This window comes from Cydia strobilella, chromosome 10 (genome assembly GCF_947568885.1).
Source record: "Cydia strobilella chromosome 10, ilCydStro3.1, whole genome shotgun sequence".
Lineage (NCBI taxonomy): Eukaryota > Metazoa > Arthropoda > Insecta > Lepidoptera > Tortricidae > Cydia > Cydia strobilella.
Window position 1 is genome coordinate 14196265 of NC_086050.1, and position 20744 is coordinate 14217008.

The 20744-nt window shown below is 34.5% G+C and overlaps 1 protein-coding gene across 2 annotated transcripts in view; it reads left to right on the forward strand.

The window, feature by feature from the left end:
• Nucleotides 1-8146: 8146 nt before the first annotated feature.
• Nucleotides 8147-20744, forward strand: part of LOC134744556 (delta-1-pyrroline-5-carboxylate synthase) — a 36104-nt gene continuing 23506 nt past the window's right edge. Inside the window, exon 1 of one of the 2 annotated variants that reach the window (XM_063678390.1) lies at nucleotides 8147-8394. In XM_063678390.1, the coding sequence (XP_063534460.1) occupies nucleotides 8275-8394 (120 nt within the window). In that variant the 5' untranslated portion in view covers nucleotides 8147-8274. Of the gene's footprint in view, nucleotides 8395-16711; nucleotides 16905-20744 lie in introns of those variants that run through there. The other variant, XM_063678392.1, reaches the window with a different exon arrangement.

The window sequence follows — 20744 nt, forward strand, 5'->3', positions numbered from 1 at the left end:
TATTTTGAGATTATTGATTTAGGGATTCAAATAATACGACGATATTATTTATAGATTCATTAAATAAACTGTTCTTTTATTTTTTCGTAGTTTTGCGAGGATAGCTATAAGCTCGACAGGGCACGAGCGATAGAGAGGCAAATAGAATACCGAATATCCGGCAAAGTGGCCAAATACCGAATAGTTGCCGAATATTCCTGGCAACTGTAATTGTATTGTAATATATCATATTATATAATGTCGTTTATGGTGACAATTTCTCATTTTGTCATTGCAAAGCCATTCCTGAGCTAAATAAAAGAAGCAATCATTTATTTTTATTACAAGGGGCAAAGATGTTATTTAATACCTCATGGTAACATATTGATATCCAAACATACGAAACGATACAAAATTGAACCACGAGAGAAGCGAATGGTTTAAAATTTAGAATATTGACAGTTGCGGAGGTCTCAAGGCATGAGGGTTAAACAAACTGTGTTACAGTGCAACACGTAATTCTTCACACCAACACGAGGAAACCATTTATTATTCAAATTAATTTATTAAAAGTTCTTTCTATCGGCCAAGGCGAGGGAAATATCTTTCTTCATAAAGGATTTCTTGTCTCGCCCGTCAAGTTTTATATGGATGGTGCGGTCATATCATAGAGTGCCGTCGCCCATTCACACCTGCAACTGGACAATATGAAGTGTAAATTATAAATTATTTTATTCATGATACTTCACTGTTTGGTACCTAAGGAAAGTAAAATTGGCTTAATATGGTACTTAGAAAGATAAATCTGTAATATTTTGCTAACACCGAACGACTGCCTGCCCACCATTGGATAATTTTATTCTTACGTGTCGCATCGTCATCTCCAGAACCCACGAATCACTTTGCAGAAATCAATAAAAGGCCTGCTAAAAGAGCCTACCTGGCATGGTTTTGAGGGGACGTTTATTACAGACTTCTAAATCCAGCCGCACTTTTCTGACGGCCGAGTACCTATACGTGATGCAGGTGGATCAAGTGCGCACTCCCCCCGTATATATCACGAACTCCATGAGTCCCGTTTCCGTCGGATTGCTGTGTGCGGTGGTCACGCATTTAGGCAAGAGGATGGGGAAGAAAATTTCACATTGTGAACTTACCTTAATGTTAAGAATAATTTTTCCTCTGCATTAATTTTATTTGAGTAATTTGATTGTATTTCGTCAATTATTAAGTCTCATTCAATGTTGAATTATCTGAATAAAGGATCACCATTAAATATCAGATTTTTTATTAATATTGCGTAGCTGCCTTCGTCGGACTCTGACTATTGTAGAAAGGCAAACTGGTCTTCTTTTTCATGTAGCATGTAGCATTATCGTCACTCGCTTCTTCACGTAAAAATACAAAAGTAAATTAGTATTTTATTTGTACGTCTGACATTATATGACTTGACATTGACAAGCCATCTACGAACGCTGTCGCGACTGCACGCCGCAACAGCCGCAGTCGTGCTGCTACAGTAATGCGGCACCGCGTAACGTCGCAACTGCAGTGCAGCGGCAGTTACAAACGGACAGTCACCTTTACGTACAGTCGATATCGTCATTCATTTTACTATGGAAATTGACAATAACACCGACGCGTTTGGGCCGCCGCAGTAGTGTCGGAGCAGCAGTGCAGCTGCGGTTGGAAACGGACAGTCACCTTTAAAGTGATATCTGAAGTAGATATTTTGAATACAGATCGTAATTACACTTAATTAGGCAACATTTGGAATTTCAAAATTTTTAGAAAATGACAAACCCTATTACATAATTTTATACCTTTAAAGAGCAATATTATATCTTGTAAATTTATAATTTTGGGGGATCTCGGAAACGGCTCTAACGATTTCGATGAAATTTGCTATATGGGGGTTTTCGGAGGCGAAAAATAGATCTAGCTATCTTGAAAAATAGGTCTTATCTCCCAGAAAACGCGTGTTTTTGAGTTTTTATATGTTTTCCGAGCAAAGCTCGGTCTCCCGGATATTACTTTATAAATAAATCATACCTACTGTCGTAACCTTGCTCGAGGCTCGAGTAGTTGATAAGATGCTGATTGAACCAATAAACTGAGCGTTTCTTCAAGATTACTTCCGTATTTTATTAAAGCCAGTATCCAAAGCAGGGGCGTATTCTGATTGTAATAACAGGTTATGAATTTGATCTGGCATTTGTTATGCACATAGAGTAACTTATACTAGAGCGGTACTGCCATAGTAAATTTTGTAACCCCAGTAAATTCACTGCCATCTGTCGACACACTTTAAAACTAAAAATGAAGATTTAATGTATTTAAATATGGATAAATGATTTTTTTTATTTGCATTAATTATTTTTATGATTTTGACCCATGTTCTTTCACTGATATGCGTTAAAATTGTTAAATAACAAACGAAACCGTCAACGCCATCTATACGATAGTAGGCCAAAGCTAGTAGCGCCCTCTGAACGAGAATCAAATTTTCTTGATTTTCGAGTCACGTTTTTTCCTTAGACTGTATCCATCTATTACGGAGTTATATCTATCTTTGTTATGCATATGATTTGTCAATGTCAAAAGTGACGTTTCTGGTGGAATAAATGTTGAAAAAAATACTGGCTTCAATAAAAGGCGATTACAGTAACAGGTAAACTAAAGCAATTTCTTTTTCTTTTCTAGGGTTCCGTAGTCAACTAGGAAACCTTATAGTCATGTCCGTCTGTCTGTCCGTCCGCGTCTTTGCTCCGTGATCGTTAGTGCTAGAAAGCTGCAATTTGGCATGGATACATAAATCATGCTTGGTGACAGAACGGTAAAATTCAAATAAAATAAAATATTTTTTTACCTAGTATACCTAGTGTCTCACGCGACGCATGATTTGAATAGAAGACTAGTCTAGCGAGACCAGCTCGCCCAAATTTAGAAAATAAGTTTAAGCCAGCAAGCTTTGACAGGGAAACCTGTAGGTACGGTCAAGATTAACTCAATACATAAATCTTTATTAATAATGCTTTTAGATTTAAAATTTCGAAGTGGACAGATAAGTTTATGCGGTCAAGGAAATTTTTCACTCAAATGCAAGCTGCATTGAGATTTCGACACACTGCGTTCCACAGCGTTCCACAACTTTTGACCAAACTTCTTTGAACGAAATGAAATAAAGTTTAGAATGTTGCTTTTCAAATGGAAATCTAGTAAAATAATAAAAGTAGATATTATTTTTTTCTACGAAATATCACATCATCTAAATACAGATGACTGGTACATAAATAACATGAACAAGTAAGTATTAGTGTGATTTATGATCACATATTTAAAAGAGGCGTTGGAAACGACTTTTGCAAGAACTTTTTGATTTAGTCTTAACTAAAGTAATTAATTAATCTCGGATCAGTGGGTGCGCTGTTTTAAATAATAACAAACTTTTGATACATTGCGTGCTGAATTATTTTATAAGGAATAAAAAAATCGTGCATTTTTGATATACATTATGAAAGATTGTTCGTTAGGGATTTGATCTGCACTATATACTGGTTCTTGTAGCATTTTACAGGCTTGCTACAAAAGGAGACGCCAAATTTTTTCAAGCACCAGGCACGGATCCAGATTAGTTCAGAGGATAGTGAAAGGGTACTTTATATGTGGTGGGCCTACCTTGGGGAAGAAAGAGAACTGTGTGCGCGACTGAACTGTAAAAAAACTAAAGTAAGTTTCCAGAATACACTGGTTTCTGTGCAGAAATGTGGTCGACTTTTATTTTATGACTATGTTTTCCCGAAGACATTTCGAGAAGGCTAACTTTAAGTAAGTTATATTTACATATACTGGGTCCTACGAGTGCTTGCTGAAGGCATAGCATAGGTTGTTGCTGAACCGAACAAAATCCTCTATATCAGGAAATTAGGTACTACATAGCTGTTTATTAAATTTTATTAGGTATAAATAAATCACCTATTAATACACCTAAGTGATAGCTACAGTGACAGTGTGATAAGGGAAAAGTGTGGACTGAACGAAGATGTAGTGACAAAGGTTATGAGAAAGGTATGTTGAGATGGTTTGGACACGTGGAAAGAATGAGTGAAAGAAGGCTAACAAAGAGAGTGTTTACACATTAAACCTTAGGGTCAAGAGCACCCTAAACCGGCGAGCGTGTATGAGGAATGTTATGAAAGTGAAGGAAGCGAAAGAGGTATGTCAGGATCGTAGCAAGTGGAAATCCGTGGTCTCTGATTATATGTACGTATGTATGTATGTAAGTGATAGCTTTTCTTTTCTTAGGATTTCGTATCCAAATGGCAAAAACAGGACACTTTTATAACTAGTTTTATCAAAGAGAATTAAGTAGACATAGTGCTCACTTCATACATCAGTTTTGTTACCAAAAAGACTATTATTTTCGTAGTCGACATCTAGCGTCAAGTAGCGGAATTATTAGTACTGCTACTCGACAATAGATGTCGCGACGAATGGAAAGTCTAATGCTCAACGATTTTCAACAAATATTATAACCGGATTAACCGGAACTCAATTTTCAACTCCTTCTGCTTATAATATTAGATAATTGTAAATTGCTGAGAAATACACTTTTCGTCAGTCGCGACACAAGTGACATCTAGGGTCGAGTAGCAGTACTGATAATTCCGCTACTTGACGCTAGTCTTTTTGGTAACAAAACTGATGTAGGGAGTGAGCACTCTATGTCTACTTAATTCTCTTTGGTCTTATCCAAATTTAGGTGTGTTGTACGACCCCGCTTCTAAACCTAAACTATATAACTTTTAACAAAAATGAACCGTTTTCACGACACAGTTTTAAATGCCATCATTTTATGGTTTTCATCAGCAGTTCAACTTTACCTTATGATGTTTTCCGAGATTAAATTTAATTCATTACTGTAAAAATTATACAATTCACTAAAAGAGTGTTTATAATATTTGAAAAGTTATCTTGGTTTCTCCAGGATTTTATCCTCAGATGCTGATTTGATGAAAATGAGACCACCTGTAAAAAAATAACAGTGTCAAATCGGTCCAGCCATCTACGATAATTCGAGAAACATGTATTAAAAATAGCCAGACGAATTTAGAACCTTTCGAAATTTTTAAGTCAGTTAAAAATTATAAAAGGGTATTTATTCCAAACATGTAGCTGTAAGTAAAAAAAAAAAACACTTTTAACACACACCAACATGTAATGAATTAAGGTTGAGGTTACGATACAACTAACTAGTTCTGATTATAATTATTTTTCTCAATTAATAAAGAGTTCTGTTTTATTATTCATTTGTTCATGGTTATTATCGATATTAATATCAGCATAGCGATAACCGATGACTCTACTTCCCAACAGTCTATCGTTAGTTACTTTCATCATCAGGGCGAACCTTTCATCTGAGTATTATTAATTTCGAGACGGAATAGGAAAATGAATATCGATAAGGTGGGTTTTTAATAAAATATAGTTAAGGTACTTTTTTGTGCAACAAATAAATAAATCTTATGTTACGAATGAATAACTTAAGTTTTCTTGTTTCTTGCAAATTATTTAAATGAATTAAATATTAATTAACTGCGTACAATTGTCCCGTGTGTGTAACGTAGGTACGCGATTACGTTCCGTTTTGTTAAAATCATGTTATTATATCATCACTAATCTAGCGATATACGTAAATACAGATCTGATGGACAAGTCTGTCAAATGTGTCGCAGGAATTATCCACAGATGTGTAGAGATTCCTAGAGTAAGACCAAGAGATAAGTCTGCAACAGTTTTGATATCATACGCAGTGCAAGTGTTATTTGTACGTCTTAATTTCATAGAAGTTTGACGTTTAAAATAACACTTGCACTGCGTGTGCTATGAAAAACGTTGCAGACTTATCTCGGTCTAACTCAAGCTTATGCCTATCACCGAAATAATCTTGGCTTTAATAATATTGTAAATATGAATTTTACATTTTATTCGTATTTTGTTCACAGCCGCTCCGATTCGGTGTTTCACTACTTAGTGCACTTCAGCATCCTCATGTAAGTAGCCCCATTTTGAACACCTTTCTCTCTCAAAAGCGAATACTGCTGACTACAAGTCAACTAAAGAACCATACAGAAATTATTTAAACGAGGAAGAAAAGCTATGTTCGGTATTAATAAGAACACTTTAAAAATAGTGTTATATAATCGTAAATAACGATAAATTATGCGGACGTACCTAACTCACTTATTAACATTTTCCACTCGACATTTTCTATAAATAGTAACACATTACAACGTGTAATAAAATACAGGATGATTTCTAAGGGCCTAGCCAAGATGACAATCGTTCATAGAAAACGCCAATTGAAACTAATAATCTTTATCTAATCTTTAATAACAGTAAACTGCAATTCAAGAAAAAAGTACTGAAATTGCCAATGGATAGTTAATAAGATAATAAGAGATCTACCTACATACTTTAAGTGCATAAGTAAACATAGACATAATACCTACATAGTACTCGTATTGTACAATCGTCTTGTTAGTCGTTACTGTTTTGTTTATTTTATTTTTTTAATTTGTCTCTTTTTTCCCTCAGTAATCATAATTCTGTTTGATGAGCTTAGCATCTAGTGTTAGTAAATCAAAGATAGATATAACTCCGTAATAGATGGATACAGTCTAAGGAAAAAACGTGCCTCGAAAATCAAGAAAATTTGATTCTCGTTCAGAGGGCGCTACTAGATTTGGCCTACAGTCGTATAGATGGCGTTGACGGTTTCGTTTGTTATTTAACAATTTTAACGCATATCAGTGAAAAAACATGGGTCAAAATCATAAAAATAATTAATGCAAATAAAAAAAATCATTTATCTATATTTAAATACATTCTATCGTATTTTTATAAATCTTCATTTTTAGTTTTAAAGTGTGTCGACAGATGGCAGTGAATTTACTGGGGTTACAAAATTTACTATGACAGTACCGCTCTAGTATAAGTTACTCTATGTAGTAAATTAATAACTGTACTTATTACCCTAAGTGCAGTATATGTCTATTCTGTTTGCTTTCCACATAAATAAAACAAAATAAAAATAAAATAAATAGGTCGACTATCGAAATAGTCATGTGACTTTTCGTAGCATCCCGTCATGCCCATAATGTCTAAAGTTACACGACAACCAATATTTTTTTTGTCATTTTGGCTAGACCCAGGAGGGCCTTAGTTTATTATAATAAGTACTTAAGTAATTTTATACAGTGCGGAAAAAAAAATGGGTCCTGGAGGGAAAATAACTTTAAATCATAAGTTAGCTCATTTTACTTAAAGGAAACATTCTTTTATTTTTAAAAAGAAACAAAACTGCATTCAGATTTTTTTTTAATCGCTTGTCTCGCCCCGGAATCGAACCGACTAAAAATTCCAAAAAATAAACACCATCTATTTTATTCTAGATACTAGTGGATACAGTTCATGTTAATGATAACATTTATCCAAGAAACATTAGGTCTTACACTCATCTGTCGTACAAAATATCCATAAAATCGAATATTAGTATTACTAAATTTTTTAAAATAAATTATTTTTTCCTTTATGTAAAATGAGCTAACTTAAGGTTTTAAGGCACTTTGCCTCCAGGGCCCATTAATTTTTTCCACCCTATGTATACTTCTATATTATATCGGATTGTATGTACGTTTCTCCGTGCACCAACTGTGACTGTGAGCCGTAGGTTGGGCCAGGTTGGGCTTACGTCCGGCGGGGTCTCGGAGGTCTGCAAAGTAGTTCCCGTAACCCCACCCAAAAGCGAGCGTCGGAACACCCCAGAGGTTTTAGTCGGTGTGAGTCGGACATACCCACTCGGCTTCTCCCGGGCCGGGTGGGATCCCTAACGGATTTCCCCTGGGTCAAAAAAAAAGGTTGGGCTTACGTTTGGATATAAAATACAATTTTAATAAATAATTTTAGAATATTTAATGATACCATATTATTCGCCTACAATCAGCATTACTCTAATATAAATTGCGACATCCCGTATATCTATACTTTATCGCTCACGTCACTCGTTGTAATGTTGATATAATATATATAAAGGCTATCATCCGTTTACTAACACAGTCAATTATACTAGCAGTCTAGCAACCTGGAAGTGCTCTGACATGCAACAATAACTAAACAAAGGGCATCATTATTTAAAGGTCATTTAATGGCTTTTTAGTAACTAAAAACATACCGAACAATTTTTTAAATTTAATGACCTTTTTAATTTAAAATCAGTGGTAAAAAAAAGTTAAAATGTGTTATAATTCCTTGTTATTGACCCTGAGGAGTGGGTGCGTGCAAACCCGGCTGTTCGGCGAAAATTTTAGAATTCAACAAGCGAGGAATTTTAGCATAAAGGGATTTCAATTAGGCGTAAGTACTTAATGTATTCATTTATTTTTACATATTAATTAAGGCTAGACAAATGAACCCGTTTACATATTTATTAACTAAGTATGATGTCAAAATTAATTTAAAATGAAAAATGTTGAGCGAGTAACCACAAACATGAGTTAAACCGTATTATTAGTTTTAAAAAAAATGCGCGTAACATGATTAACAAAACTCACTTTTGATACTGAACTTTGGTTTAATATGGCTGATAAATAAAATTGAGTATTAAGATTTGAATAGAATTATGTTGGTAAATTGAATAGTATCAAAGATACATTGATTGAGTAAGATGCATAAAATCTAAGATAATTTCGTGTTTTCAATTTGACAGCTAAACGAGATGGTGCTGTAGAGCTCCATACATTTTGCGATAGCTCTGATTGTCAAAAGTTGACGTTTGACAATTCAGTTATCGCAAAAAACATGGCGCAGTACATACAGCGCCCTCTGTTTTGGATGTCAAACTAATGGGCACGTTTTTTTCTTAGACTTTACCTCTCAATTACAATCAATTCTCTTTGATACTATCTTATAAGTGTCAATTGCACGTTACGCATACTTATAGTGCTAGGGGCAAAGTCTGCATGCAAGTCTAGAACTCTACGACGCATATCGGAATTATTTTGCATAGGAAACATGTTTATATTTCCTACTAGCTTATCTATTTATTGTTAGGTTGAAATGGTTGAATGCATGAGGTATCTGACGTACAAGTAAATATCAGTTTCTTACTTAACGAGACTAGGATTACATGAGATTGATGAGCGAAATTACTGAGTATTTAGTTTAAAAAATATGTAAGTGTATTTTCGGCTAGACTTACAGTACAGCAAACATTTTTATTGTAAAAATTTCCTTATTATGTATAAATGTGACGTTTTAAGGGCATTTATTTGTATGATGAGCACAGATATTTGTTCTTGAGTCATGGGTGTTTTCTATATATTTAAGTATTTATATATTATATATATCGTTGTCTGAGTACTTATAACACAAGCCTCCTTCAAGTGGAGTGATCTTACTGAATCATCATCTTCCTCGCGTTGTCCCGGTTTTTTGCCACGACCCATCGGAGCCTAGGGGTCCGCTTGTCAACTAATCCCGAGAATTGGCGTAGTTACTATTGGTCTTACTGAATATTTAAACTTAAAGATTTCAAATACCTAAATTCTGCCACTGCAAAACGCAGAGTAAATAATGTCGGAGTGAAGCAAAATAAAGATCGCTCCCGGCTAAAAGGTGCCCTCAAAAGCTTTTAATGCAAGTAGTACCACTCCACACTAAAAAGTTTCCATTTCCTGGCGAACCTGAAGAGACTTGGGCTATTATGGTTATGCGGGGTTGTAATGCAACGGCTGTTGCTTTCTGAGTTTTTTTGGGTTAGACTTGAGGAATATAGTGAATAAGTGAAACATTTCGAAAAATCTCAGGATTTTCATTTTTGTCGAATGGATTTCGCCTCAACGAAGTTGCGGCGCGCGGTATGCAACTTTGAGGAAGAATCTTGTTGACTTAAATTAAAATAAAATATCAATAATAAATGTTATAAGAAAATATGCGAGTGGTTAGAAATGCTTTCGAGAAAGGAAGCTATTGTGAAAAAATAAAATGGTAAAAATTGCGAATGGCAGAAATCGCAACTAGGAAAAAATTATTTCCGGAAAATACATCCACAAAGAGGAGGTCAGGCTTAGATATGCCCCGAAAACCAGCGCCATGGCTAAATATCTTATCTTTATATTATGCTGATTGGTATCCATTTTAGTGTTAGAATGTATTAGAACAAGATGTATTATAAGTTAAGTTTTATTTTTACACCTAATAAACTATTTCTAGATCTAGATAGTTACCTGTGCAAATTGCAGAACGAAAGTTTGTTATAAATTTCGAGCAATTTTTAATGAACAGCACTAAAGTTTTCAGCGTATGAAATTCACGAATTTTGATTTAATATGTTAAGCATCCGGCATCCGGTGTGCGGATACGAATTCAAGTTCATGCTAGAGGTTATGCGGTTTTTCATCTGTTTTCTGCAGAGCGCCGTAGATTAAGTATTAACTCTTGTCTATACGTATTAGTAATGTTTTGTCATGTTTGTATTATGATGTTTTAAGTTGTATTGTATGTTATCACGGTAGTTACTCGTTGTTGTGTGGAGATACGTACCTATGGTTCTGAATTATCCATATAGGAAAAGGAGGTATATTTTTCGTACGTACGTACCTATGTATCTACTTTTTTTTAAATCATCATAAAGTTACAAGAATTTATTAACAATTTATAACTGTATCTTTAAATATAAAAAAACGTCCATCACGTATGGTGCTTGTCAACTTAAAGTAAATTAGTGCCATTACCTTATCAGCATTATTCTTAGCTAACCTCATTTCATCATCATCATCATCATGTCAGCCGATACACGTCCACTGCTGGACATAGGCCTCCCCCAGGGCTCGCCACTCCGACCGATCCTGTGCCGCTCGCATCCACCGAATTCCCGCGACCTTCACCAGCCTCACCTCATCTATTTTAGTCAAAATACAGAAATTATTTTTCACTAATAGCGATCCGCTAAAATGATGATGACGTAACACTAACTGAGTTTATAAGGTCACACTTAAACATTATAAAGTCTAAGGAATGCTTAGATTAGATTAGATTAGATATTTATTCTCATAATATTATAATATAAATCATAATATAAATTATGCTAGACTAATCTACATGAATTTATATTATGATCGTCATTGACTAGGTATTTACATAACATTATTTAATAAAAAAAAAATTGTAATAGATGTCATATATTAAAGAAAAAGTGACGAAGCCCTCCAGTGGTGAAGGCCGGATCCGGCCTTCACCACTGGAGGGCTTCGTCACTTTTTCTTTAATATATGACATCTATTACAATTTTTAATTTATATATAGTAGTGTGACTACTTAAAAAAAAACATCAAAAATATTTAGTAAAATAATTTGATTTGTTCCCAAACTTGTTCATTATTTAATAAATTAATATATACAAATCAAAAAAATGTCTTACAAATTTTAAATTAAATTAAAAATTAAATTTTATGCATTCATGTCAAAAACAAAATACGGGATTATTAACTAAGTATGAGTATCTCCTATTGATCGTCATGTTCTAAATAATAACTAGTTATATACACATTTCGTTAAGAATCAATAAATGAGAACATGTCAAGTTTACAGTTCAATTTACAATTTCAAGTGTCGAGGTCATATACTCATTTACTGAATAAAACTTAAGCTTAGTATTTACATTTGTACAACCCGGATTTAAAATCTGGAACGTCCTCCACTCTACCATTTGATAACCACCCATTTGTCTTATAAACATATTTAATACTGATAACACATCATTATTGTATTTAACCAATTAGAGGTCGTTGATAATTACAATGACAATGAACTTTGAAACTATGTTTTGTGAAACAATCGTAAGATATATTATTTATTAAATAATATAAATTTTATTGGAACAAATTAAATAAAAAAAATATAGTAACAAAACTTATAAACTAAACGTAACTAAAATATACTACCTATCCTAAACCTTAACTAAAATAAAATTCACCCCTCGGTAAGGTGCCGTAGATGCTGGCAGCATTACCCCGCTGAATTGCAATACTTATGCGCTGTGCGAGGAAGCTGCCAGCCCTACGATCCCCAGTCACATCCACCAGCCTCTCTGATAAGGCTCCGAAATTATTTATTTGCCTAATCATTCATTTGAAGTATGTTTGAATCTCTCTTATTTAATATTTACGTCTATTATCTAAATAGTCGTAGTAATGAAACTGAGTGAATTGAAGAGATTAAATGGATCACTATTTGCAAAATGTCATGTAATAAATCACGAAAATGTGTTATTATATAGATAGCAATCGAAAACCACGAATTATGTTCATAATAAAAATATTGCCGGGCCACTTAAACCAGATAATTTGTAATTTAAAAAAAAAACCGCCTAATTGCAGTCCATCGCCTGTTTGCAAAATAACTATTTATTACCACACTATATCTACATAAAAGATGGAACACTAAGTAACTATGTAGTATTTCTTTTTTTAAATGTTACTTTTCCATATTTTTTTCTTGATTTACATATTAGGTACAATAAGATTTGTGAATCCAATAGCATATCAGGCTCAGTCTCGCACCTATAATTGTAAATTATAGTTAAATCTAATACGTAAATATCGCGATCCAATTATAACTGATAATTGCAAAACATGTCGCAGGCGCATGTGGCAATAAACGTTATCGGTGTTGTTAAATACTGTCTTTGTTTTTTAGATAAGCACTAATAAGATAAAGTAGTGCGATACGATCTGGCACGTGTGGCTGATGTATCCGAATAACAGCGGAAAACCGTCAGTTCAAAAGCTAATCGTATACAGTTATTGGCTATATTTAAAAAGGAGGTATATGGGCACTGTGAATGTCATCTTGCTTGTTTTGTGTGGTACTTGTACACAGGACAGCGGCTGTCATTCCCAGGATCTACATAGAGCAGGGCCCAACCGGGGAAGTACCTCCACCTTACAAAAAACCGCAGCTATATAACACTAGACCCTACTCATAGTGTTGTGTTCCTGCCGGTGAGTAAGGTTGCCAGAGCTCAACGAGGGTGCGGTGTTAGGGTCGGCAACGCGCATGTAAATAACTCCCAGTTGCAGGCGTACATTAGGCTATGGAAACTGCTTAACATCAGGCTGGCCGTATTCTTGTTTGCCACCGACGTAGTATAAAAAACGAACCAATAACATGATAATTAAATTAAATTACATGTAGAAAAACTAAAATATAACTTATTTAGTAAAGAAAATATTTTATTCAATAAATGTCAGTATAACAAAAAAAATAACAATACAATAACAACTTAAGACTAAACTTAAGCCTAGTCAAAAAGTCCCCCCCGAGTTGTCCCTGGCGCAAAGGTGCCCATCACACTAGTCGCGTTACCACGTTGAATTGCGATGGACAACCTAGTAAACTTAGTAAATGGATTAAGTATTATAATTATTAGGCTAATACGTTAGGCGAGGAATCTGCCAGCTCCTCAGTCTTCTTTGACATTTCTGTCTCTTTAACAGGTCCTGAAATTAGATGTAGAGTCAGACTAAGATGAATCTGCAACGATTTTAATAGTTCTATGAAATTATGACGTATAAATAACACTTGCACTGCGTGTGCTATCAAAATCGTTAGATCGTTACAGACTTATCTTGGTCTGACTCTAGAAATGTGTAAAAACAGCTTCTACTCGTATTATAAGTAGGTACATAATTTATTTTGTACACATTCCTACTACATTTAACCGGTGTTCAATATTATCTAGGCATATTAATTACAAATCTTTAATAAAACTGGGAATTAATGTTGATAACTATCGCCAAAATTTCATGACAGTTTTTGATGTGAATTACATAATGTGAATTACATAATTATTATAGTTCTATGATTACTTCCCGCTGATTCCTAAACAGGGTATATTTTTCAAATATAGGTCTGTAAAGGATACTTATAAAAAATAGATTGTTCAGGTTTCGACCTCAACTATCAGGAGTAGAAAAGACAAATGAGGATCTAAAGCTCTGACCCTTCCAAGATAAATGTAACGGCTAAGCGCCCCTTTAATGTTTTATATAACCCTTTGAATACATATATACTCGATTAAAATACTTACCGGTGAATATTTCAACAGATTTTTTTCCCTCGTTACTTTTTGTCACGGATAGTACTTTTACCGCTTTTAAGTATGTTAGTGGTGGAAGTTAAACACTTTTTTATTAAAATAAGTAGTTTTTAATGTTAATCTTCAATGTAAGAAGTATGTAATTAATAGCTTGTTAGATGTTATTTGTGCGTAGCCGTTAGCTAATATTTAGTATAACGTGTGAATGGTTCGTTGGCTCATCCTCAAAAAATGTACACAATCTACGGTGAAAGGCAATGACTGCACTGCATATGTAGATCAATTTATGTTTTCTGCGTATAGTGCGACATAAAATAGTAGAAATTAAATAAAATGGAACTAAAAAAAATCATATTATTTTCTATCCATCCATTTTGTATCCATTACGTAAAAAATGTGACAGTTACGTAGGAAGTGGCGCCCTTAATATTTTTTTACAATTTCATGTCGGACTACCTAGAACCTCTTAATTACCGCCGCACCGTCGTTTGCTTTTATTTCAAGATTATCCTTAGATATATAGATTTTATGTCTCGTTACAGCCATTTATCAGTCATTATGTACTGCATTAAACAAATCATCTGTTCGTTATTGTCTGTGTTAAATCCCATCTGCTTCGTTTAGCTACTTCATTAAGGGCGATAGCGATTTTTCTTTAAGTCTCGTAAAGAAAAATTACGGGGATTACGTAGTCTGAACCAGGCTTAAGACCAGGCTGTGTCTATGTCTATATAAAATATACATAGCCTGGTCTTAAGCCTGGTTCAGACTACGTAAATACGTATTAAATATATATTAAATATATATTAATAACGGGTCACTCACGTATTTTAAGTGGAAAACGCTCGACATGTTTCACTTCGTACGTAAATCAAATATTTGCATTTTAGGTTCAATGTCTATATAAAATTGAACCTAAAATGCAAATATTTGATGTATATAGAAAAAGCGAGTTCATTTCTGAAGCAACCGTTGTGCTGTAGTTCAGACGTCCTTACCAGCACAATATGGCTGTAGATTACTAAACCTTAAGTAGTGAGCAGTTTATGGGTTATAGTTCCGAAGATGAAATGACTATGCTTACGACCTGACTCGAACTTTAAGACGTCAAAAGTTTGCTAAAGATACGACATGGATCGGATATGAAAGTCCCAAAAGTGACTTTTCTTCAAACAAAAACGTCACTTTTGACACATATCCGATCCATATCGTATCTTTAGCAAATTTTTGACGTATCTTAAAGTTCGAATCAGGCCGTTAGTAAATCAATACCAGTATTTTATTAATTTAAGTTTCTCACATTCTTATAACTGAAATGGGACTTGGAGTAAACATTTTGAAAATAAATGTCAGAGGTATTTTTCTGTTACCACGGGCGCAATATCGGAGGTAATTAGCAATTTTACCTGTACTCGATTAAAATGAACTTATGTATGCACAAAGTATACTTATAGTAGTAGTAGTAGTAATAGTAATCACTTTATTGTACACAACACAGGTTTACAAAAATAAATTACAGTAATGGAAGTAAAAAGGCGAACTTATCCCTATAAGGGATCACTTCCAGCTAACCTTCGAGTAGATGAGTGGAAAACTATAGCCAGGTCATATAGACAAACTTACAGAATGTACAAATAAATATACTTATACTTACAGTAGGAAATATTTTGTAGCAATGAACAGCATAATATATAGGTACTATTTCAACATCCTCGTTGCTTATATGAACAATTAGATGCATGATATGGATCAAGGCTCATTTAGTTGTCGCTAACAAGTACGTGCAATGTCCATTACTGATTTATTAGACTAAAAGGGAGTATGTTTAATGTCTACTGTAGGCGTTTAAGTGTTTTTAGTTCTGTTGGGCTAGTGGGCGTCTGACGTAGTATGCAAAGTATGCAAACATACTGTATTGCATTTATAAATGCATCTTTACCTACATATAGATATGTATATTGGAGACGTAAACAGAGATCGCCTTTTAAATGCAACTGCTGCAAAGCTGCAACTAGATAAGAGTTATGTTATTGAAATATTTAATAAAAATAACAGATTAAGTAATTTGATATTTCTGCGCGCGTTTATAATATTGCTTATATGCAGCGTAATATAACGTTAATCAGTGAATAGTCGCCAAATTGTCCATATTATTATAATGTATTAGCTTATTTCTTAATATTTCTTTTTACTTTTCATCATGTCACCCTGTCTTTTCAACAAAGTATTCTTAAAACCCTATCTGAGGGCGTCGTTGTTACTAAATACTTGAGATAAGATAAAAAAGGCTTATTTTTATTTGTAAATCGTTTGAATTATTTAGTTTCTCGTCTACCATGATTTTTACTACAATTCCAAACAACATCGTATGCTAAAATACCTGCTTTTATACCTACATCTTATACATTCAGCTAAAATACAAAATCTTAATTATTGACACGTGTGCCTTGATAAAACAAATGAATATCTCGAGTAAATAAGATATAGAAATCGCAAAATCTTTATTTAACTAAGTTTTAAACAAGTCACTATCACACATTGATAACCGTTCTCATTTAGTGAGTGTATAAAGTTATCATTACTGGCTAACGAGTCCAAAGCGCGCGTTGTGTTGCAATGCGATAGAAACGGCCAAGTGAACTAAGTGGACAGTAAGTGCTGTGTTAAAATGTTGTACCTTAGTTCTAAACTTCTGAAAAGGTTTGGAAGGAGGTGCTATTCATACACTGTAGGTGGCGAGAAGCCGCCTCTTACCACCAACTTTAAGGTGAGTAAAACCATGCTACGACTACAAGTATTTCACTCTGAGAGATAGTTAAAGTTTTTAATTGGTATAATTTTTTGCTTTTATAAATTTATTTCTGTTCTTTACTTTAGCTTAGTTTTGAGGGAGCTCTTATAAACATGTTTTTCAACTTTGCATGCCGGTGGTTAAACCAAGGTTAAGTGGCAAATAATAATATGATCTCTTAACTAGTTAACTATATCGTTTTTATTTTAAACTTAATTAAATTATGATAAATAAGTACGTAGTATGTTTCAAAAACCAGGCTTTCTTTTAGTTGATATGATTGCACAGTGCGAATAACATAAACATATTAAACAACAAGGTAGAATCAATTTTATTAAATAAAAGGTTCCCTCTTATTGCAGACTATGTATGTATCGACCCAAAAAATACCTTCCTTTAAAATGTTCTCCTTGCCTAGCAAGTACAAATTTAGAAAATCTTATAGTATTTATTTAAATAGACTTACATACATTAAGGTCTAGACACTCGGCCGAGATAACAATTAAAAGCAATGTCAGGAACTCTTTGTTTGAACATGAATTAAACAAATAAGATAACATATCTACAAGTATTTGTAAATATAGATAAACAGTGGAAGGACACTAACTATTTGAAGGTTTAAGGATGACTTACGCTAGACCGGGCCGGGGCCGGGCCGGAGCTTCGTTTTCTATGGAAAGCACCACGTGATCACCGATCAGCCGTCATAGAAAATTACATGTCTGACGCATCGGCCCGGGCCCGGCCCGGTCTAGCGTGAGTCATCCTTTAAGCGCATGTCCTGAGTGAAAGCGTTTTTGTGAAGCTGTAGCGATAGTGGTGGATGAGCGTAAGCGTACCTAATAATAAATAATAAATAGTTAAGTATAAGACATTTTTACATAAATTGACTTACCCCACAGTAAGCTCATGAAGGCTTGTGTTGTGGGTACTTAGACAACGATATATATAATATACAAATACTTAAATATATAGAAAACACCCATGACTCAGGAACCCATATCTGTGCTCATCACACAAATAAATGCACTTACCGGGATTCGAACCCAGGACCATCGGCTTCATAGGCAGGGTCACTATCCACTACGCAAGACCGATCGTCAATGGTAAAGGTTTTTTTAGTGTGGATTGATATTTTTAAACTTCCCGTTGACTTCTAACAGATTAGACGAATGTCTAAACAGGTATCTCTAAATATATTTAAATCATTGCCTAATTCGAATTTTAATAAATAAAAAGCTGACTAATATCGAAGCAGGTCGGTCGTAGTTTTAGCACCTCCCCGTCCAATGCTTTCACTAGAAATTTCCTGTGTATTTTTATGTTAATATGATTCATTACTATGCAGTACAGTAAGTTAAGGGGCCCTCTGATTATCAGTCTGCCGGACGATATCAGCCTGTCAATGTCAGTTAGAACAAAAATTTGATAATTCCGAACAACTGACAGGCCGATATCGTTCGGCGGACTGGTAATCAGTGGGCCCCTTAACTCAATATAACTAGCATTAAGGATGACTCACGTTAGACCGGGCCGTGTCCGGACCGGAGCTTCCGGCGCTTACTTTTCTATGACATGACAGGTGATCACGTGGTTCTTTCCATAGAAAACGAAGCCCCGGAAGCTCCGGTCCGGACACGGCCCGGTCTAACGTGAGTCATCCTTAAAGCCTTATGGACCTTGTTAATACACTGTTTGATTATACAAAGTATAATAAACAAATAAGGGAAGTCGATATGTTGGTCTTAATTAGTCGCTTTAAATTAAAATAAAGAGAGGTATTAGGTATATTTATAGCGTAGTAAAATTGCTTTATTGACACCACACTATGTATGATTAAACATTTTAAGAGCCTAGAAGAAAACATTTCATTATATCTTGTAGTAAGAATAAAAAACTAAAAGATACTTAAACAATAAACAAATTACAAACTAAATAATAATACTAAATTATACTAAAGTAAAAATAAACTTAAAAATACTTACATAAAATGACTTTCTACATTTTGCCCCCTAGGCAAGGTGCCCATCACGCAGGCGGCATTCCCGCGCTGGATTGCTATGGCCAATCTTTGCGCGAGAAAGCTGCCCGCGCGAGGGACAACTAGTGTCTCGACACCAATACATATCTTGTATGTCTTGTCCCAGCAGATTGTCAAACAGAGATACGAGTACTGATATTATGTAATTGTTTAACTACTGGACGAAAATCTATGGCAAAGTCATCAAACCACCCACCACACTAGGGATTTTACGGAGCTTCGGTTCCGGTTCCGTTAAGTCGGAACTTCCGATTGGTGTTACATATCCGCTTCGGTTCAGGTTCCATTACTTTAAAATCGGAAGTATGGATGGTATAGAAAGGATGCCAATCTCTTATGGTAGAATTGTTGCAAAAGTGACCGCTTTCAGCTTTAAATAATAGTTCCTAATCTCTCCGGTGGCGCTAGTTAGGCTCTGGGACATGAGTATAACATGAACCAACAAATAACCCGACCAAATTACGTAGGTTATTTTTGGTAGTATTTCGGTGTATGGTGGCGCCGCCTAATTACTGTTTTTTGATGGACACTTTTCATACATAGAGATTTGGCTCCTTTGTATAGTCTCCATGATCGGAAGTTATATCGAATGTCAAAGCTTAGTGAGCGGCGTATATCAAAAACAAGCAGGTTTATACCTGTCCTTCGCTCATCTCCCCGCTTGCCATGAACAAATTAGTTATTTTGTTTTATTCGTGTTACTGAATTAAAAATTCACCTACTGACAGTACTGGCTCAGGCTTCGATTCTGGTTCCGGTTCCGTTTTCGGTTCCGATTCCGTTTCTGGTTCCGATAAACTAAATTTAAAACATGGTTCTGCTTTTGGTGACGATAAAACCACATCCGTTACATCCCTACACCACACATTAATTGAACACGAAACATATAAAGTAAACAAATAGCTTATGTTATTACACCTATGCCATTTAGTTAATACATTTTATGGGCTGATTCCGTAGGTGATTCTCTGCGGAGCGGAACGAAATACTAGAATGCTGTCTCCTAGAGATAGATGACAGACGTAAGATACCGTAATGGGATTGCCACTACATAGTTCTATATGTCAGCCGAAACCCTGAGGGAAATCTACGACATACCGCAAGATGATGAAGTCTCAGTTACATATACCTACTCGTATACAGGAATAACAACTTCTATATATGCTATAGATGTTCTGAATTTAGATAGTAAATATATTTTTACTGCAACGTACTGGCATTTCAAAAAAATTATTAAAAAAGTCTGGTTTATTTATTAATACTTAGCCTGAGCGACCTATAATATCGTCAGGTGACAAGCAAAACTCACTAATTACTGAAAAATAATTAAACAAAAATCAACCTCATTCGGATAGTAATACGGTTCACTATGGCTATGAACTTGTGGTGGTACTTAGTGACTTCTGCTTGTCACCCGACGATATATTTGTTGTCGCATAAAGTTTATTTTTACTTCCACCGAAGTTAAATACAAACATATGATAATTTGCTGATGATACTAGCATATATAGTGTTATAACGTTGTTTTCGCTTCCTTAGTTTAACATTTATTTTTCCAAGCTGTAAAGGACGTTTTTAAAAATGGCACAATACATATATATTCTTGTCTTCAAATAATGCCAACTTGGCACCATTGCGACTTTCTCTCCGAAAAACAAAAAGAAAGAACTCACCTGTCCTGCAAAATTAAATATTTTGAAGTTAACGGACACGTTTTCAAGCTATAAACTAGCGTCTTTTGTTTCTTTGAGTTATTACATTTTGCTTTTAAACGC